The sequence below is a fragment of the Balaenoptera acutorostrata genome, chromosome 15, assembly GCF_949987535.1.
Source record: "Balaenoptera acutorostrata chromosome 15, mBalAcu1.1, whole genome shotgun sequence".
Taxonomy (NCBI): domain Eukaryota; kingdom Metazoa; phylum Chordata; class Mammalia; order Artiodactyla; family Balaenopteridae; genus Balaenoptera; species Balaenoptera acutorostrata.
The window spans coordinates 335,781-357,403 of NC_080078.1; the positions used below are offsets into that span (position 1 = coordinate 335,781).

At 49.6% G+C, this 21,623-nt stretch overlaps 1 protein-coding gene and 1 long non-coding RNA gene across 3 annotated transcripts in view; one reads left to right on the forward strand and one right to left on the reverse strand.

Moving 5' to 3' along the window:
- Positions 1-7,193: 7,193 nt before the first annotated feature.
- Positions 7,194-12,586, reverse strand: LOC130704894 (uncharacterized). Of its 2 annotated transcripts, none has more exons than XR_009005450.1 (3): positions 12,353-12,586; positions 11,337-11,562; positions 7,194-11,092 (listed from the first exon to the last, which is right to left on the reverse strand). It is a non-coding gene; the product is annotated as an uncharacterized LOC130704894 (long non-coding RNA). The 2 variants fall into 2 exon arrangements; XR_009005451.1 differs by lacking the exon at positions 12,353-12,586 and having other exon boundaries at positions 7,194-10,372; positions 10,888-11,092; positions 11,337-11,679.
- The window catches only part of DNAAF5 (dynein axonemal assembly factor 5), a 35,668-nt gene continuing 25,846 nt past the window's right edge, over positions 11,802-21,623 (forward strand). The window contains exons 1-3 of the mRNA XM_057529416.1: positions 11,802-12,458; positions 13,225-13,409; positions 21,328-21,452. Coding sequence (XP_057385399.1) covers positions 11,840-12,458; positions 13,225-13,409; positions 21,328-21,452 — 929 coding nt within the window. The 5' untranslated portion in view covers positions 11,802-11,839. The remainder of the gene's footprint in view (positions 12,459-13,224; positions 13,410-21,327; positions 21,453-21,623) is intronic.

Genomic DNA, 21,623 nt, shown 5'->3' on the forward strand with positions numbered 1-21,623 from the left:
TTCAGGCTGACAGGCCTCACGCTGCACAGACAGACCCACAGATCCATGTGAAGCTGCGCAGCTGGGCCGGGACCACTACTACCGCCCCCCAGGCTCCCCCCTCACACCTCCACCCCCTCCACTGGAGACCCTGCGATTGCCCAGATTGTCCGCCCTGGCTGGTGGCAGCCACGTGCTGCCTTGGGGGTGATGGCCTCCCCCACCTTCACACCTGGGGTGTCACATCTACATGTCACAGGGCCTGCACTGGTGGCCAGGCAGGTCTAGGCTACTCCTTTTCTTGGTTAAGGGCCCCAGCTTCACCCAGATGCCCCAGGGGGAAATCACAGGGTCATCCTAAATTCTTCCCACCACCCATGGGCTTCCAGGAGGTCAGAGGCCAGCACAGCCCCTAATTCACCAGCCCAGGCCTGCAGGAAAGGGAATCACCCTTATTTTCCTGTTGCCTAAAGTCATGTTTTGCTCCCATTCTGCCAGGGTGGTGGTGGAAACGTCATCTCGGGCAGTTGGGGGGTCCCCAACGCTTTACCTGGAGCGGTCTGAATACCAGGAGATGGGGTAGGGATCTCAGGCCTTTAAAGCGGAAGACCTCTGCTCCCCCACCCATACTGCCCCATCCACAAAGACACGTTGCAGGGTGGCCGGCTGCCCCACACGCACGCCAGCAGGGCTGAGGCTGACCCAGCTTCTTCCTGCCGGCTTGAGGCGAGAGGAAGAGGATGTGCTCAGGTGGTCACACGTGGAGCTCCTTCCTGCCTCCTCATCCCCTGCCCTCGGCGTGCCTCCTGGCCCATCCCCGCCTCAGGTGCAGTCACACCTGTCCCATCACACTTATTGCAAGAGTCCTTTTCGGGAACTGAAGTCCAGTCTCAACTGAATCAAAACTTTATTCCACAACTAATTTAAACCTTGGCTGTTTCTCAGCTCCGCCTGCCTGGATTGCTCAGACCTCCTCTCCCCCCTTGCTGCCCCTCCTCCTCCCCCTCCAGTTACTGCTGGCTCCTCAGGGCGGCCTGGTGAAGAGGATGACAAAAAATTAGGGCCAGGTTTCACTTGACGGACTTGGGTGGGGCATATGCTCCAGGGCTGGCTTTTGTTCTCGGACTCTCCTGGGGTGCTCCAGGGATCTCTGCAGGGACCTTCCCCCTGCACGGTTCCGTGGGAGGGGGAGACCCTCTCCGAGGATGGCCTTCTGAGCCCGAGCCCCCCACACACACATAGCCTCATCCTGGCAGGGAGCCCCCTGGACCACGTCTTGCAAGACAAGGACCTCTCCAGGTTCAGGGCCTGGCGGTCGGCTGGGTGCACCAAGCCCACCAGAAACTTCGTTCCTCGGCCTCTCTCAGCTGTGGCTGGACGAGCCCCATCCTCACACCACCGTAGTGGCAGCTCCCACCAGCCTGTCCCCTGCAGACCCTTCCAGGCTCCTCAGGTAGCTACTTCAGAGGCCCTGCCATCCGGGGGCTACAGGCAGGCTCTCCCTAAGAACTCCCTCCCCACCTTCCTCAAGGGGTAGTGCGGGGCCAGGTCCCCCACCCGTGGCCCAGCCTGCAGACAAGCCCCCCCATCTCTCCTGTGGCCCCTGCCCCCTGCGTCGCCTGAGTGGAAGGGAACTGCTTCCAACGCATCCAGCTCACTCACTGCTTCAAGGAGGGGAGCCAGGGACCCTCGAGCAAGCCCGGCCTCGCCCTGTGTCTGGGCCAGGCTGTGTTAACCAGTAAACGTCTGCACTGATGGCACAGGGGTTGTTTGCAGCTGATCCAAGCGGCTCCACCCTGAGCGACACGATCCCCCCGGCCCTCTCCCTCCGTGATGGGGGGCGGCGAGCACAGGGTCCGTCGGGGAAACTGACTAGACCACCGGCGGCCAGTGGCCTTACGTGAGGACGGCAGGCACCCCCCTCACGGAGCAGGGACAGGAAACCGTGGGGACCAGTGATGCCATACGCAGCTAGGTCGATGTCACCACCGCTGGATGGTGACAAGTCCCGGTTTATTGGGTGTCTTGAAAACATGCAATGGTGATCGTGTCATCATTCAGAAGTCCCAGCAAGTCGTGCTGGTCTGTGTGTCCCCTCCACCCACGGGGAAGGACCCACCCCAGCGCAGCCAGCAGAAGGGCTTCACGTGCCCCAGCCCCGAGGTCCTCACCTCAGCCCTGGAACCCGAATCACCAAGTCTTGCAAAGGTCCAACTTCAAAACCACATAATTTTCCAACCACCCCTCTCCCCCGCCCCAAACTCCTGGCTCTGCCAAGTCCCTTTCACCCAGCAAGATTCAATGGGGACGTTGCTTCTGCGGGGAACCCTCCCTGTGGCTCCCACACCTGAGGGCCAGGTTGGGCCCCGGGGTGCCGCCCAGGGCTCTCTGCAGCCGCTGCTCTATTCTAAGTGTGCCAGAGGCCATTTGCTGAGCTTCTGTCCCCCCATCCCCCCGCCACGGTGCCGAGAGCCCCAGGGAGCACGGATGCTGTGTCCTGTTGTTTAGACTCTGCAGGGCAAGGAGACAGACACAGATATCTGCTGGGGTGAGGAAAGGAGGGTTCTCACCCGCCCACCCGGTGCTGACGTGGGCCCTGCCAGCTGACCAGCGTGGGGCCGGGCCGGGGGCTTTACCTGGAAGAGCCATCGAATCTCCCCACCCGTCGAGGTGGGTGTGGCTCTCAACCCCAGCTGACAGGGACTGAGGGGACCAGGGGATGGCAGCAGAGCAAGAGGCACACGGTCAAGTCCCGTGACCAGGAACGCTGCCAATTACAGCTCTTCCAGCCACGTCCCTCATGGGGGAGCGAGCTAATCCCTCCCCGGAGCAGTGGGAGAGGAGCTGGGGTCGGGAGAGCAGGGAGCCCAGAGCGGGGGTGAAGGGGAGGGACACGGCCTGGGGCGTGGCCGCAGGCTCCTGAGAGGCAGCGGGACCCAGTCAATGCATCTAATCCGGGGATGGTTTGGGGGTGCGGCGGGTGGCCCCCAGGCGCATCCAAGGCACTCCCAGCAGAGGACCCAGCCCTCTGGGTGGACCCGGGGCCACCTTCAGGGGACACAGCTGAGCCCTGCCTGGACTCCTGACCCACAGACGCTGAGGTACTCAGGGGGTGTAAGGTCCTGAGTTTATGGTGACTCCCCCAGCGTCTGCAGAAAACAAAGCTGGTGACGACCTCAGGCAGCAAGGGCTCCCGTCCCCAGGGCCCCATCATGCTTTCGTCTGTGCCCGACGAGTGTCTTCCCCGGATCCACCCCCCCCCCACCCCGGCCCCGAGCATCGAGCACGGGCTCCGTGAGGAGGAGGAGCTACTGCGGATGCCGGGGACTCCCGAGCGCCCCACGAGAACCGGCCAGAGGAGATAGCGAAGGAATGGACCAACCAAGCACATCTGCTTACATCAGTTTATTATGCTGGTGAAACGACACACTTCACAACGTTTGTAACCAGGACACTGAACGAGGGGGTCCTGGAACAGACCTGAAGTTGCTTTTTCCTACCTCGGCCGGGTCTTTAAAACCTATTCGGAGAAGGAGTTTCCTTCTCTGCTCCTGCCTAAACATTTTAGCTCAAACGTAGAGAATTTCAAAGTTCTACTGCCATGTTAAGATATAAACCCAGGGTCAACTCGGTCATTGTAAGTGTCCAGAGCTATGAGATGATCATAACTCCAGCCTGACTTAAAGTTAAAGCCTTTCCCCTCCTCTGGTGAGGCTGAGGCGGGAGGTGGGCCGGGAAAGGACAGAGAAGTTTTGCTTTTCCCCTCTTACTCCACCATCCATCCACCTGCCCCAAACCTGATCTCGGAACAGCCTCTGGCAACTAGAATTCCCAGCCCAGGCCACTGAGCCAGGTGCCTCATGGACATGGGATCATACAACGCGTGGCCTTTTGTGGCTGGCTTCGCTCACTGTGCTTAACGTGGTCGAGGTTCATCCACACGGTAGCAGGTGTCAGCTCCGCGTTCCTGTTTAAGGCTGATAGTCATATATATGCCTCGTGTGTTGTGTATCCACCCACCCATCGTGGGCAGGTGGGGTGCTTCCACCTTTCAGCTGCTGTGAATATGCTACTGCGAACGAGGGTGTCAAACCCAAGAGTCCTTGCTTCCCCTTCTTTCAGCCATACATCCAGATGGGGAGTTGCCAGATCACTCGCTAATCCTGTTTAAGTTTTTCAGGAACCACCACACTGTTTCCACGGTGGCTGCACATTCCCGCCAGCGGGGCTCAAGGGTCCTGATTCCTCCACATCCTCCCAAACGTCTGTCCGTTTCTGCTTGTTTTTTATAAGAACCATCCTAACAGGTGAGGTGGTGGCCAGACCTTCACACCAGGCACAAGCGGCTGGGCCCTCCTCCGCCACACTCTGACGGCCACGAGTTACAGGCCAGCTGGGGCTCCACTTTACCGGGAGAAGACTGGCCATGTGTGCAGAGCTGGGGAAAAATAGGCTACTTTGGAAACAACTACACGGAACGTGGTTTTTGGCTGTGGGATTTTGGCACACATGCCTTAGAGAACCTCCCTTCTAGTCGTAACTTGCTAAGATTTTAAATGACAAATGGGCGTCAAATCTCATCAAATGCTTTATCTGCAACTACTGAGATGATCACACCATTTTTCTCCTTTTTTAAAAATGTGGTTGGACTTCTCTGGTGGCGCAGTGGTTAAGAATCCGCCTGCCAATGCCGGGGACACAGGTTCAAGCCCTGGTCTGGGAAGATCCCACACGCCACAGAAGAACTAAGCCTGTGCGCCACAGCTACTGAGCCTGTGCTCTAGAGCCCACGAGCCACAACTACTGAGCCCACGAGCCACAACTACTGAAGCCCGCACACCTAGAGCCCGTGCTCCAAGACAAGAGAAGCCACCACAATGAGAAGCCCATGCACCGCAACCAAGAGTAGCACCCGCTCACCGCAACTAGAGAAAGCCCGCGAGCAGTAACAAAGACCCAATGCAGCCAAAAATAAATAAATTTATTTATTTATTTTTAAAAATGTGGTAAATCACATTAATTTTTGTTAAAAAATTAACTTGCATTCCTGGAATAAACTCAATCTGGTCTCAATGTATTATCCTTTCTAAAGTGCCTATTTCCAGATTTAATTTGTTAAGATTTTGTTTAGGATTTTTGCATCTGTGTTGAAAAATGTTGATCTCTAATATTCCTTTCCATAATTTCCCGCTCACTTTTTGGGATCAAGGTTGTGACACCAGCTCCAAAAAATGAGTTGGGAGATGTTCTCTCTTCCTATTTTCAGATTGGAGTTATTTCCTTTTTTTAAAAAAAAAAAAAAACTAAGTTGAATTTTATTAAAATTTAAAACTTCTGCTCTGCCAATTACTGTTAAGAAAATGAAAAGCCACCGAGTGAGAGAAAATAGTAAAATATATATCTGATAAGACATATCAAAATATATAAATCTTAAAACTCAACAATAAATACAATTAAAAATGGACAAAAGATCTGAACGTACATCTCACTAAATAAGATATAAAATGGAAAACAAGGATATGAAAAGATTCACAACATCATACGCCATAAGGAATTGCAAATAAAACAACGAGATGCCACTACAGACCCATTAGAATAGCTAACATTAAAAAAAAAACTGACGGGTTTCCCTGGTGGCGCAGTGGTTGAGAATCTGCCTGCCAATGCAGGGGACACGGGTTCGAGCCCTGGTCTGGGAAGATCCCACATGCCGCGGAGCAACTAGACCCGTGAGCCACAATTACTGAGCCTGCGCATCTGGAGCCTGTGCTCCGCAACAGGAGAGGCCGCGATAATGAGAGGCCCGCGCACCGCGATGAAGAGTGGCCCCCACTTGCCACAACTAGAGAAAGCCCTTGCACAGAAACGAAGACCCAAACACAGCCATAAATAAATAAATAAATAAATAAATAAATAAATAAATAAATAAACAAACAAAAAAAAAACTGACAATACCAATTGCTGGCAAGGATGTGAAGCAACAGTCACTCTCATTCATTACTGTCTGGGAATGCAAAATGGTACAGGCACTTTAGAAGACAATTTGGCGGTTGGAGTTATTTCCTTATTAAGTGTTCTGAAGTGTTCGCTGGTAAAGCCATCTGTGATTATAGCATTTATTGTGGGAAGCTTTGAAATGATAAATTCAACTTCTTTAATAGGTAGTAGACTATTCCGAGTTTCTATTTCTTCTAGTGGAGGTTTTAGTAAATTATGTTTTCCTAGGATTTCCTCTATTTTATACTTTTTGGGCATAAAGTATTATTACTTTAGTATCTTTTTAATGTTTAGAACCTTTCATGATAAACTTTTACCCTGCTTATGTTGGTATTTGTGCTTTTGAACTTTTTTTTCCCCTTGTCAGTCCTGACAGGCAGGTTACTGATTTTATTAGCCCTTAAAAAGAATAAACTCTTGGTTTTAATAATCTCTGTTTTATGTTCGTTTTACTGTTTCATTAATTTCTGTTCTAACCTCTATCACTCCCTTTCCTTTACTGTGTTCAGATTTGTCTGTATATTTTCCTGTTGGAGAAAAACAAATCAACATTTTTTTTTTTTTTTTACCCTGAATGGGCCACTGGAAGCAATAACAAAGGTATTTGTGGAACTAAAGAAAAACATCTGACATCAATTTGACTCTTGTCCCTTTGAAGGCACCCTGTTCTCTCTCTGGCAGTCTCCTACAAACTCCTGTTTTTCTTTGATATTTCTAAGTTTCACAACATGTCAATACGTGTGCCTCACTGGCGCTGTGTAGTTCCTTCAATCTGAAGGTCTTTCACTTTTAACTCTGGCAGATTTGTCTCGGTTGTCCCTTTGAATAGCTTCTCTGCCCCACTTTGATTATCCCTTTTTCTAGGACGTCTACTAACCAGAAATTGGCATTTCTGCTTCTATCATCGACCTTTTACGTAGCTTCTTTTACGTAGCTTCTTGTTCCTGTTTCATGTTGCTCAGATAAAGACTTTTCTCTCCTTGGTCCCCCTGTTCTACTGCCCCTGTTTATTCTCTTCAGTCTGGAAGAATGTCTGGGGACAGGGGACAAGAGGTCAGATCCCCCCTAAGTACTCATGTAGCCACCAGCACAATCAGGACACTCAAGCACCATCACTATACAAGGCTCCTTCTGCCACCCATGTAGTCGCACCCAGCCCATCCCTAACCCCTGGAGACCACTCATGTGTCCCCCATCTCTGTAATTATGTTATCTCACGCATGTTATACACATGGAATCACACTATCGCTATCTTGTTATGATTGTCTTCTTTTACTCAGCATAATCCCCTAGCGATGCATCCAAGGTCTTGCATGTAGCAATAGTTCCTTCCTCTCTATTTCTGAGTAGAACCGAGTTAATTTCCATGTTTGAAGATTGTCTGTCTGTTACTGACTTTTAGTTTGATTCCATTTTTTGTCAGAGAACATGCTGTGACTTCACTTCCTTTACATTTGCTGAGGTCTGTCTTATGGATACGGTCTATCCTGGCACGTTCCTGGGCACCTGTGAACAACGGGCATCCTGCTCTGTTGGGTGGAGGGTCTGTAAATGTCCACTGATCCCTTTGGTTGATGGTGTTCTGTGTCCTTGTGGAATGTCTAGTAGTTCCAGCAGTTGTGGAGAGTGCGTGCTGAGGTCCTCACCTGTAACTGGGGGTTGGTCTCTCTCCTTTCAGCTCTGCCAGTGTTTGCTTCGTGTATCTTGAAGGTCTGTTGTTTGGGTCATAAACATTTGCGATTGCTATGTATCTTCCTGGTGGATTGACACTTTTATTCTTATACAATGGACCTCTTTTTCTGTAGAAATTTCCCTTGCTCTGAAGAGAAATTAGCTATTAGTCATCGTGCTTTTTATAAATGAATGTTTACATGATATCTTTTTCCTTTTTCTTTCAACCTACCCACATCATTACGTTTGAAGTGAGTTTTAGCATACGGTAAATGACATATAGTTCGGTCGTGGTTTTTTATTCCCTCTGCAAATCTTTGTCTTCTAACTGGTGTGTATGGGCCCTTTACATTTGAACTATTGATAATTAGAGGTTAAGTTTGACATTTTATTATTTGTGTTTGTTTCCTCGTGCCATATTGTGGGATACTTGGAATATCTTTAGAATTCCACTTTATAACGTATTGAGTATATCACTGTTTACTTTTCTTAGTGGCTGTTCTACACACTCCCGTGCATGTATGTAATTATCAGTTTACTGGTACCGATGTTTCACCAAATCTAGTGCAGCGTAGAAACCTCCCTTTACCGTCCTCACTTTTCAAATATAATTATTGTAAATATTTCCCCCGTGTGCACCGAGCTCATCAGTATTATAATTTTTTTTAATATAAATTTATTTATTTATTTTTGGCTGCATTGGGTCTTTGTTGCTGCATGCGGGCTTTTCTCTAGTTGCAGCGAGCAGGGTCTACTCTTTGTTGTGGTGTGTGGGCTTCTCATTGCGGTGGCTTCTCTTGTTGCGGAGCACAGGTTCTAGGCGCTTGGGCTCAGTAGTTGTGGCACACGGGCTCTAGAGTGCAGGCTCAATAGTTACAGTGCACAGGCTTAGTTGGTCCGCGGCATGTGGGGTCTTCCCAGACCAGAGATTGAACCCGTGTTCCCTGCATTTGCAGGCAGATTCTTAACCACTGCACCACCAGGGAAGTCCCAGTATTATAGTTTTTGCTTCAACCATCAGATATAAAAAATATGCCACTTCCTTCCGGCTGCTGTGATTTCAGATAAGAAATCTGTCATTCACACTGGCGTTCCTCTCTAGGAAACACATCATTTCTCTCTGGCTGTTTTTACATTTTTTTTCTGTTTTTAGTCCTCAGAGATTTAATTATGATGTTTCTTAGTATGGATTTTTAGAAGGCTTATCCTACATAGGGATTCCTTAGCTTCTTGTATCTATGGGTTTATGTCTTTCACCAAATTTGGGAAGTTTTCAGCCATTATTTCTTCAAACACTTTTTCAGCCCACATTCTCCCTCCTCCTGTTCTGGGACTCTGGTGATAAAAATGATTGTCCTGTGGATCTGAGGCTCCGTGCACTTTTCTTTTTCAGTCTATTTCTCTCTGGTGCTTAGACTGAGCAGATTCTATTGCTCTACCTTTTGAGTTTCCTGATTCTTTCCTGTCACCTCCACTTTATTATCATGTCCATCCAGGGGTGAAGTGATCACTGTGTCCGGTGATGGACACAACGTTAATTTGGTTATTGTATTTTCCAGTTCTGTAATTTTCATTTGGTTTTTTAACAACTTCTACTTCTTTGCTGAGATTTTCTAATTTTTCATTTGTTTCAAAAGAATTCATAAATATTTTTAAAAGCATTTTTATGACTGCTTTAAAATCCTTGTCAGATAATTCCAAGATTTATCTTGGTGTTCACGTCAGTTCACTTTTCATGTTCAAATAATGGTTTTCCTTGGTTCTCGGTATGACCAGTGGTTTTTTACTGTATACTGGACATTTTGGTTATTGTGTTAGAAGAAACCTGATTTTATTTAAATCTTCTATTTCAGGGACTTCCCTGGTGGTCCAGTGGTTAAGACTTCACCTTCCAATGCAAGGGGTGCAGGTTCTATCCCTGGCCAGGGATCTAGGATCCCACATGCCTCGTGGCCAAAACACCAAAACATTAAAAAAAAAAAAAAAAAGCAATATTGTAACAAATTCAATAAAAACTTTAAAAAATGGTCCACATCAAAAAAAAAATTAATCTTCTATTTCAGCAGAAAGTCACCCCATTTAGGTTTAGTGTGTAAATTCCAGCCTACTTTTATGGCCTGTGGTTCCAATGACAGTTTTATTTTCCCGGCCCTTGCAATGCCCTTCCTGTCTGCTCCATTCTCCTGGTGCTGCCCTGGTTGTCACTCCATCCCCGTGGGTGCTGCCTGCAGTGTCAGAAGGCATGTGGCCAGGCTGCCTGGTGGTTCAACAAAGACCTCAAGAAATAGCGGAACAGAGAAGCTTATGACTCACAGGTCCTGGAGGAGGTACAGGCACAGTGCCCAGGAGTCAGGACCCGGGGCACACACCTGTATTAGGTCCACAGGGCTGTGCTTTGGGGTTCCTGGGCTAAGGCTGGATAGGTCAGCTCAAACCAGAGGGAGCAGGGCTTTGGTGAGCTTCACAGGGGTTTAATCTACGGGGCCCACAGGAGAGAGGTTATCACAAGGGTGTTGGGGGGGGTCACAACATCAGGAACTTCGGTTTACTGGTGACTCTGCGGGCTGTCACCTAGGGCACGCACTTGAGGGAGGGCTCCTGTCAGTTCAAGACCCCGCAGGCAGAGGGCCATACAGAACAGATGCCGAGGCAGTGATCATGTACTCCGTGAGTGGCCTGTCGGCACGTCTGGCTTGCAGCCCCCTCTAGCGCCTATTCCAGGAACCTGTAAGCAAGAAAGAGAAACCCCAGGGACCCATCCCATGGCTGTTCCTCCCGTGCCGGAGTCCCCAGTCAGCCCACCTCCTTTCCAGCTCAGAGCCTTTCCCCACTGTCTGCTGAACTAGCTGCAAGGCATTTAGTTGTACTTCGTGGGGAGTAGCCGGGAAAGTGAGTCTGCAGCAACTTCTGGGGCAGGAAGTCCACCACCCCATTTAAGTGCTTACTCGCTCATCTCAGCCAGAGCACGGCCTTCGCAACGGCCTCATGTGGCGACTGCCTGGCTCCCTGCTAACCTGTTCTGCAACAGCCAAAGCAGTTTTCTAAAAACACAAACCTTACGTGAAACTCTCCCACCTTAAATCCCCCCTTGCATCCCCCACTGGGACCCAGTGGAGCCACCCAGAGGACCCTGCTCCCCCTGGGCCCCTGGGCTCTGGCCACAGGGCACTTTTCTTCATTTCCCGGAACAGTGTCAGGCCCCCTCCCCGTATTTGTTCCTGGGGCTGCCCAAACAAGTACCATAAACCTGGTGGCTTAAACAACACAAATTTATCTCCCCACTGTTCTGGAATCCAGAAGTCCAAGATCATGGTGTCAGAGGCTGCTTCCCCCGAGAGCCGTTGAGGGAGTGAGTCTGTTCCAGGCCACTCTCCTGAGCTTGCAGATGGCCATCCGTGTTCACATCGTTCTCCCTGTGTTCTTGTCTGTCTCCAGTTTCCCCTTTCTACAAGGACACAGTCATATGGATTAGGGCCCATCCTAATGACCCCTTCTTAACTTGATGAGTCTGAATGGCCCTATTGCTAAGTAAGGTCATGTTTTGAGGTCCTGGGGGGGTCAGGACTCCACTACGTGAACTTTGGGGGGCACAACTGAGCAGTCCCACTCCCACCATAGGCCTTTGCCCATGCTGACCCCTCCCTCTGCAACGCTTTCACGACCCCTTCACCTAGTTAACTCTTACTTACCCCCTATATTACGCTGGGGCTGTCACCTCCTCCAGGAAGCCTTCCAGTCTACGCCAAGTTCCTTGGCCTTCATCCCTCAGGACCACGGTAACTGCACGCTGATTAACGTGTCACCCACTAGACCAAGACCCGAGCCGGAGAGACCAGGTGCCCTCTCCACGTCACCGTATCCGACGGAACTGGTCCGACCCGGGCATGCAGGAGAGGTGAGGGTCACAGTAGCCACCTGAGGACACGAAAGGGCACGACCACCACGCCTCACTGAACACAAGTCCGCAGCGGCCATCATATCGGGCTTCAGACCTGCCCAGGACCCCCGGCCTGGCCCGCGTCCCCTCAGCCCTCCGACTCCCCGCCCCGGCCCCGCCCCCCGGCCGTGTCCTGTCAGTGTTCCGAGCTGCCAATAAAGTTACTTTCGGAGACGACCGGAAAACGCGCCGTAATCCGCGCCGCGACCGTCGTAAAAGCGCCGGTCTCCCCTGGTGACTAGCAACGCGGGGAAGATGGCGGCGCTGGTGCCGACCGAGGCCGCGGCGTCCCTGGACCCGGCGGGAGCCGCCGAGACGGCCGAGGCGGCGGAGCTAAGCCGCGTACTGAGCCGCCTGCTGCCCGGTCTGGAGGCCGACAGCAAGCTGGGCCGGCGGCGCGCGCTGGAGGCGCTGCAGCGCGCCCTGGAGGCGGCGCGGCCCGAGGCGCCCGACGGCGACCCCGCCGCCGCAGCCGCCGCCTTCCAGGGCCCGTGGGCGCGCCTGCTGCTGCCGCGCCTGCTGCGCTGCCTGGCCGACCCGGCCGAGCGCTGCCGCGCGCTGGCCGTGCACCTGCTGGACTTGGGCCTGCGGCGAGCCGCGCGGCCCCGTGACGCCCTCCCGCGCCTGCTGCCCGCTCTCGCCGCGCGCCTGGCCGGCCCCGAGCCCGCGCGCCGCCCGCCGCCCGAGGCCTGCGAGGAGCTGCGCCTGGCGCTTGTGCAGCTGCTCCACCTGGCCGTGCGCCTGAGCGGCGCTGCGCTCGCGCCCCACCTGGACGACGCGGTGCGCGTGCTGCGCTGCACGCTGCTTGACCCCTTCGCCGCCGTGCGCCGAGAGAGCTGCGAGTGCGCCGCGGGCCTGGCGCGCGCCACGCCAGGTGCCCGCCCTTGTCTCCTCCCACGTCGCCCCCTCCCAAGCCCGCCCCGGTCCGCGCCCTGCTGCACCCGCAGCCCGGAGCGCAGTGCCTGCCCGCAGTGGATGCTCGCTGGTTGCCGAGTGAAGCATCTCCCCGTCTCAGCGCCGTCCCCTCTGTCCCCCACCCCGCAGTTCTGCGCGCGGGGTCTCTCCTCTGGCTCCCCGCACACTGGGCAGTAGTGGACCAGAGCTTGCCTTGATCTGAGGACCCGAGCGCTGAAAGAACTCGCCCGAAGTATCACTGAAATAGCGACCTTACAGAAGGGTCTCAAGCAGCGGCACAACTGCTCAACCAGTGGGTTCGCTTGGCTGTCACGAAGAACCCCTGGTCGTGACTTCCTGTGAGGCCTTTAGGAAGTGGGGTGGCTTTGCCTGAGGCGGTACTGATCCAGCTTCCTGCGGTCGTGCTGGGTGTCTGGCTGCAGGCTCATCCAGAGGTGGGGACGCGCAGTGTCTCCCCACTCAGCGTACTCTGGAGTGCCTGTCACAGCCATCTGCAGCTTCAGGTTCTCTGCTCTGTGTTCAGCTGAGATGGGTCCAGCCCCAGCCTTTTCCCGTTGGTCCTCCCAAGCCTCTGGGTCGGAGAGGTGTTGTTTGGGTCACACGCCCAACTCTGCGCCTCTCCTGGTGCTGTGGGTACAAAGCTGTGTGTGGCCAGCCCAAGGGAGCCGGACCAGGGTTGACACTCCCAGGCTCCCCTGGTGACTGATGGTTTCCCCGTCCCACAGACCACTTCCACATGCAGTCGGAGTCCTTGATCGGCCCCCTGATGCAGTCCATCTCCCACCAGCACTGGAAGGTGCGGGTGGCCGTCATCGAGGCCACGGGCACGGTGATCCAGTTTGGCAGCGGGAAGTCAGTGGACGACGTCCTTCCTCACTTTGCTCAGCGGCTCTTTGATGACGTCCCGCAGGTAACCAGAGTTTCTCCTCCAGGCAGTCCCTTTTCTCCACCAGAAGTGTGCCAGTGTGCTATTTGTCACTCACTCACTTTTGTCTTTTTTTAAAGACACTATATGTGACGTTAAATGTCCTTCCATCATTCGCGGTCACAGGTGTTCCTATTTCACGTCTTTGAGAAGCTGGGGGAGAGCTGAGTTGTCTTAATATATTTGTTATTCTTAATTCTAAGGAATGGGGAAGAGGACTGTTTCCTTTTAGGAAGAAACTCTAAACTGAGTATTTCCACGGTTTGCAGAAGCATCTGTAACATCCTCCTCCATCAAGGTGATTTAATTGAAAAGCCGCAGAGGTTGGCAAACGAGGCCTGGGAGGAGGATGGAGCCAGGGTTGGTGTGTTGGGGTAATTCCTTCCATTGGCTTTGGGGCCTGAGGAGAGACAGACAGACAAGACAGGCAGGCAGGTGGAGGTGAGAGAACCGGCTCTTTTGTTGGCAGAAGCCAGCTCAGAGGGCGTGTCGTGGATCTGAGGCCGTGGGGGACAGACTGAAGGCTGTGAGGGCAGGCTCTCTCCCAAAGGGTGGATGGGGTGAAGGGCTCCGGTCCCTTGGGGCAGGAGGAGCAGTGGTTGCCGGTGGGGGACTTGCAGGGTGGTCGGCACGTGACCCCTGTGGCCCCAACAGCAGAAGTGCCAGCCTCCTTGTGTCCTGTCCATCCATACGTTAAATATCATCTCATTCCTTCCCACGGAAGTCCTCCACGTCCGAGGCTTGGGGCTGGTGTAAGGTACGCAGGGCCCCCAGCTGGAGCTGGCCTCCCGCTCCCGGCCTGGGTCTGGCCCCAGGCTGCTCGCAGCACCCCACCCTGCCTCCAACCACAGGTTCTTGATTTGTTTCTTTCTTCTTTTTTTTTTTTATTGGCGTATAGTTGATTTACAACGTTGTGTTAATTTCTGTTGTGCAGCAAAGTGATTCAGTTAGACATATATGTATGTTGTCTTTTAGACTCTTTTCCATTATGATTTATCACAGGATGTTGAATATAGGTCCCTGTGCTCTACAGTAGGACCTTGTTGTTTACCCAACTTATATATACTAGTTGGCATCTGCTAATCCCAAACTCCCACTCCATCCCTCTCCCACCCTCCTCCCCCTTGGCAACCACAAGTCTGTTCTCTATGTCTATGAGTCTATTTCTGTTTCATAGATAAGTTCATTTGTGTTGTATTTTAGATTCCACATATAAGTGATATCATATGGTATTTGTCTTTCTCTGACTTACTTTACTTAGTATGACAATCTCTTGGTCCATCTATGTTGCTGCAAGTGGCATTATTTCATTCTTTTGTATGGCTGAGTAATATTCCACTGTATATATATACCACATCTTCTTTATCCATTCATCTGTCCATGGACATTTAGGTTGTTTCCACGTCTTGGCTATAGTGAATAGTGCTGCTGTGAACATAGGGGTGCATGTATCTTTTCGAATTATGGCTTTCTCTGGATGTATGCCCAGGAGTGGGATTGCTGGATCATATGTTAGCTATATCTTTAGTTTTTTGAGGAACCTCCATACTGTTCTCCATAGTGGCTGCACCAACTTACATTCCCACCAACAGTGTAGGAGGGTTCCCTTTTCTCCACACTCTCCAGCATTGGTTATTTGTAGACTTTTTAATGATGGCCATTCTGACCTGTGTGAGGTGATACCTCATTGTAGTTTTTTTTTTTTTTTCACACACACACAGTGTATTTTATTTTTACAAGAGATAGACTGACACCAAGCATTGTACATGGATGACCACAACAAAAGCAACAATGATTGCAATTACCAAACATGAAACACACTCATACTATATCATAATATTGACATTCAGTCCAGTAATCCTCCACTGTAACAGTTCCTTTACTTTGCAGTGAAAATTTATTTGTATATTCTTTGCCTCTGTGTCCTTGTGGGATTTTTTTTTTTTTAAATTCAGACAGAAAGTCACAAAAATTATACTCATCCTCATCAGTTCACTCAGTCCCATGTAATTAATTTTTTTTTTCATCTTGATCTTTTGTTAGCACTTTTACGAGTTCATCAGTTTTTCATTAGAGTTCTGAAAATGCTTATTCATTCAGTTCAGCAGTACAGTCAGTTACCAGAAACCTGTACTTGTCAGAGTCTTTTCCATGAATTTCTTGAAGATGAAACCCTTTTATAGGAACATATTTGCAAAAGCATCAGAGTACACCCAGAACTGTCTGTAAATGACAAAAGACTTAAAAATGACCACAGTTAAAGATTTGATGAAAGTCATAATAATGCAGTTGACAAGAAAATTAGTTATTTTTGAGATATACATTTTAAAGTAATAACTAGGATTATGACTTATAACATTATATCAGAACATATAAGATTTTTAGAAATTTCATGTAATGTCTGAAACATTTATATTAACATATTTCCATACACATAACCCAAGGAAAGTTTAGTATTAGTTGTTTTGTTTGTTTGTTTGTTTATACTGCAGGTTCTTATTAGGCATCAATTTTATACACATCAGTGTATACATTGTAGTTTTGATTTGCATTTCTCGAATAATTACCGATATTGAGCATCTTTTCATGTGCCTGTTGACCATCTGTATGTCTTCTTTAGAGAAATGTCTATTTAGGTCTTCTGCCCATTTTTCGATTGGGTTGTTCGTTTTTTTATTGTTGAGTTGTATGAGCTGTTTGTATATTTTGGGAATTAATCCCTCGGTCACATCATTTGCAAATATTTTCTCCCAGTTCATAGGTCATCTTTTCGTTTTGTTTATGGTTTCCATGGCTGTACAAAAGATTGTGAGTTTGATTAGGTCCCATTTGTTTATTTTTGCTTTTATTTCTACTGCTTTGGAGACTGACCCTTCGTATGATTTATGTCAGAGAATGTTTTGCTTCTGTTCTTTTCTAGGAGTTTTATGGTGTCATGTCTTATGTTTAAGTTTTTAAGCCATTTTGAGTTTATTTTTGTGTATGGTGAGAGGGTGTGTTCTAACTTCATTGATTTACATGCACCTGTCCAACTGTCCCAACACCACTTGCTGAAGAGACCGTCTTTTCCCCGTTGTGTATTCTTGCCTCCTTTGTCAAAGATTAATTGTCCATAGTTGTGTGGGTTTATTTCTGGGCTCTCTAGTCCATTGATCCATATGTTTGTTTTTGTGCCAATACCATGCTGTTTTTTTTTTTTTAATAAATTTATTTATTTTTGGTTGCGTTGGGTCTTCATTGCTGCACACGGGCTTTCTCTAGTTGCAGCAAGCGAGAGCTGCTGTTTGTTGCGGTGCACGGACTTCTCATTGCAGTGGCTTCTTGTGGCGCATGGGCTTAGTTGCTCTGCGGCATGTGGGATCTTCCCAGACCAGGGCTCAAACCCGTGTCCCCTGCATTGGCAGGCGGATTCTTAACCACTGCACCACCAGGGAAGCCCCTACCATGCTCTTTTGATTACTGTAGCTTTATAGTATTGTCTGAAGTCTGGGAGGGTTATGCCTTCTGCTTTGTTCTTTTTCCTCAGGTTTGCCTTGGCAATTCTGGATCTTTTATGATTCCATGTAAATTTTAGGATTATTTGTTCTCACTCTATGAAAAATGTCATGGGTAATTTGATAGGTATCACATTAAATCTGTAGATTTCTTTATTTATGTTTTATAGCTTTCAGCACATAAGTCTTTTACCTCCTTGGTCAGGTTTATGCCTAAGTATTTTAATTTTTTGGTTGCAGTTTTTAAAAGATTTTGTTGTTTTAATTTCCTTATGATGTTTAATTGTTAGTGTAAAGAAATGCAACCAATTTCTGTATGTTAATCTTGTATCCTACTTTGCTGAATTTGTTCATCAGTTCTAGTAGTTTTTGTGTGGAGTCTTTATGGTTTTCTAAATATAGTATCATGTCATCTGCATATAGTGAGAATTTTACCTCTTCTCTTCCAACTTTTATTCTTTCTTCTTATCTGATTGCTGTGACTAGGACTTCCAATATATGTTGAATAGAAGTGGTGAGAGTGGGCATCCCTGTCTTGTTCCAGATTTTAGGAGGAAGACTTTCAGCTTTTCACCATTGAGTATTGTGTTGGCTGTGGGTTTGTCACAAATAGCTTTTATTATGTTGAGATATGTTACTTCTATACCCACTTTGGTAAGAGTTTTTATCATGAATGGATATTGAATTTTATCAAATGCTTTTTCTGCATCTATTGAGATGATCATGTGGGTTTTGTCTTTTGTTGATGTGGTGTTTCACATTGATTGATTTGCGTATGTTGAACCATCCTTGTGACCCTGGGATGAGTCCAACTTGGCCGTGGTGTATGATCTTTTTTATGTGTTCTCAGATTGGGTTTGCTAATATTTGGTTGAGAATTTTTGCATCTATATTCATCGAAGATATTGGCCTATAATTTTCTTTTTTGGTGGTGTCTTTGTCTGTTTTTGGTATCAGGGTGATGGTGGCTTCATAGAATGTCTTTGGGAGTGTTCCCTCCTTTTCAGTCTTTTGGAAGAGTTTGAGGAGGATAGGTGTACGTTCTTTGTATGCTTGGTAGAATTCCTCAGTGAAGCCATCCAGTCCTGGATTTTTGTTTGCAGGGAATTTTTGTTTTGTTTTTGTTTGTTTGTTTTTTGCCACACCATGCAGCTTGTGGGATCTTAGTTCCCCAACAAGGGATTGAACCTGGGCCCTGGCAGTGAAAGCGCCAAGTCCTAACCACTGGACCGCCAAGGAATTCCCTGCAGGGAGCTTTTTTATTACAGATTCTACTTAACTTCTAGTAATCGGTCTGTTTAAGTTTTCTATTTCTTGTTGTTTCAATTTTGGTGAGCTGTATGTTTCTAGAAACTTGTCCATTTCTTCTAGGTTGTCAAATTTGTTGACATATAATTGTTCATAGTATTCTCTTATGGTCTTTTGTATTTCTGCAGTATTGGTTGTTATTTTTCCTTTTTCATTTCTCATTTTATTTATTTGGGACCTCTCTCTTTTCTTCTTGGTGAGCCTAGCCAGAGGTTTGATGATTTCCTTTTATTTTATGCTTGTGTTCTCTTCTTTTTGGGTTTTGTGAATCTGTTGTATGTTTTTGATTTGTGGTTACCCTGTTTTTCAAGTATGTTAACCCATAATTATATCTGCTTGCTTTAGACTGATAGTCATTATGGGCTCAAACACATTCTGAAAGAAAAAAAAAAAATCTACATTTTCTTACTCTTCTCCCCCACATTTTATGGTTTTGATGTCCTCTTTTACACCTTCATGTTTATCCTATTGTCATTCATTGTGGTTATTGTTGCTGTCACAAAAATTTTTTTCATTTTTTTTTAACCTGTATACTGGTTTATTTAAGTGGTTTACTTTCCAATTGTGATTTTTCTCTTTCCTATAGCTTCTCGCTTCTTTTCTATTTAGAGAAGACTGTTCCATATTTCTTTTAGGATAGGTTTAGTATTGCTGTATTCGTCTAGTTTCTGCTTGTCTGAGAAATTCTTTTTCTCTCCTTCTATTCTAAATGGTAATCTTGCTGGGTAGAGTATCCTAGGTTGCAGATTTTTCCCTTTCAGGACTTTGAATATATCTTGCCACTCCTTTCTGGCCTGCAACATTTCTGTAGAGAAATCAGCTGATCATCTTATGGGGGCTCCCTTATAATTAACTTGTTATTTTGATTGGTTTCATTTTTTAAAACAGCTTTATCAAGCCATAATTTACATACCGTACAATTCCCTCACTTAAAGTGTTCAATGTTTTTGATATATTACATCATTAATTTTAAAAATTTTTGTAAAATGTTTATAACAAAATTTGCCATTTTAGCCATTTTTAAGTGCACAATTCAGTGGTATTAAGTACATTCACAGTGTTGTGCAACCATCACCACCATCCAAAACTTTTTTTATCATCGTGAACAGAAACTCTGTGACCACTAAGCAATTACTTCCCGTCCCCCCCACCCCCCTGATGACCTCTAATCTTTCTGTCTCTCTGGATTTGACAATTCTAGCTGTTTCATGTAAGTGGAATCAGGATGGGGTCTGTTGTGACTGGCCTCTCTCACTCAGCATCATGTTGGTGAGGTCCATCCGTCTGTGGCAGGTGTCAGTGCTTTGCTCCTTTTAAGGCTGAATAACATCCACTGTGTGGACAGACCACGTTGTGTTCCTCCATTCATCCGTCCACAGACTCTTGGGTTGTTTCCACCTTTTAGCTGTTGTGACTAGAGGTGCTGAGGACGGTGGTGTGCAGGGATCCGTTTGAGTCCTGCTTCACTTCTTTCGGGCGAACACTCAGTGGAATTGCTGTGTCCGTCCTACAGTAACACACGTGTAGCTTGTTGAAGTCACCAAAGTGTCTTCCACGTGGCTGCACTGCCTTGCGTTCCTACCAGCAATGTACAAGGGATCCAGTTCCTCTGCATCCGTGAGTTGGTATCTCCCTGTGGTTTTGACTTGCATTTTCCTGGGGATTAGTGACTAGTGATGTTGAGCACCTTTCTCTGTGCTGGTCACAGTTACTTTATACAGTGAAACATTGAACGTGCACGAGTCAGGACAGTTTTGCTAGTGTGTGTGCGGACAGCCAGAATGGCTCCAGGTGCCTGTTCTATTTCACAGGAAGACCAGAGGCTCTGATCGCTTACCCAGGAGGGGATGAGAGGCCTGTCCCTCCCTACTTTCTCAGCAGGGGACCCAGAGGGGTGGCCTTGCTTCTCCCTTGGGAGCCTGGTCACTTGAGGTCTGCAGGATATGTCCAAGGAGGTGGGAAGGGGTGGTGTCCCGGTGCAGCAGGGCTGTCACAGCTCCCTCCAGGCCCAGAAAGGCCCCGCCCCCCTGAGGGCACCATCCAGGTGAGAGCACCCAGCTCAGGTTAAGTCACTGCCCATAAACAGGCACATGCCCTCGGTTGCCCCGGGGTCGCCCTGACCGTCAGGAGCTCCCTCTGCACATGGCTCATCTCTGATTGTAGATGTTTCATCTAGAAGACGGAATTCTGTGTGCTTTGTGTAGTCGGGATAAAACGCTGACCCCGTTGTTGAGGCTCCAAGGACGTGACCGTATAGGCGTTTGCCCGGGAGCCTGGCTGGGAACAGCCCCACCTGCCCCGCTGCTGGCGCCCCGCAGGCGATTGGCTCAGGCCCTTGGGCACTTGTGCGCGCCTGCCCTGGGCCAGAACCCTGGTGGAAAGGGAGAGGGAGCAGGTCTGGTTGGCCCCCAGCCCCTCACTGGTGCTCAGGAATGACAGAGGGGGCCACGGGGAGGGGGCAGACGGAAGGCGAGGGGAGGGGCGGATGAAAGCATGAACCTCACCTCCCAGGTGAGTTCCAGTGACGTAGAGGAGACCCTGAAGCCCAGGCAAGGGGGCTGTTCCTCTCCCAGCGCTGGCTACTTCGGGGGCCCGCGGGGTGTGATGTAACCCGAGCCCCCATGGGTGGGATCCTGCCCGACTGAACTGGAACGGGCATCAGAATCCTTGGGTCCAATCAGAACATGATAAAAACGGAGGCCTGTTGCTGCTCCCTGGGTCACACGCGACACGAAGCTCATCACCTCTTCCCTACGGTGGCTGAGGTGGGTAGAGGCATGCACGCCACCTTCTCGGACGTAGGCGGCCAGTGCCCAGCCCAGCCGGGAGGTTCCCACACAGGAGGCCGCAAACATGCCACAGGGCTGAGGCGGGGCTGCGGGACCTGCTGCGGCCAGTGGAGGGTCCGGCCTGAGCCCGGAGGACAGGGGTTGCAGCAGCGAGACCTAGGGTCCCAGCGTTTCGTTCCAGGCCCGAGACGTGGATGGCAGAGCTGCCAGAGCACCTGAGCCGGCTCTGGGGCCCCTCTGTGACCGCACGGTGGGCCCGGGGCTCCGCGATGCCCACGCACGTGAAGGCCGCTCACCGCCTTCTGCCTGCAGGTGCGCCAGGCGGTGACGCGCGTGGCCGGGGCCTGGCTGCTGAGCCTGCGGGACCGCTGCTCGTTCTTCCACAAGCTCCTCCCGCTCCTGCTGAGCAGCCTCGACGACGAGATCCCCGAGATCGCGTAAGTGGCGACGTGGCGGACGCGCCGAGGTCCCGCCCCAGACCCGCCGTGCCGCGCGCCTCCCTCCCGCTCTGCCTCACCAGGCGCTGGCTTTTCCTAAGTTGTTGTTTACAGCGGTGGTTGTCTCCTTTGGTCCAGAGTCTCGCAGGAGCCACCGTGTCCCCGCACCCT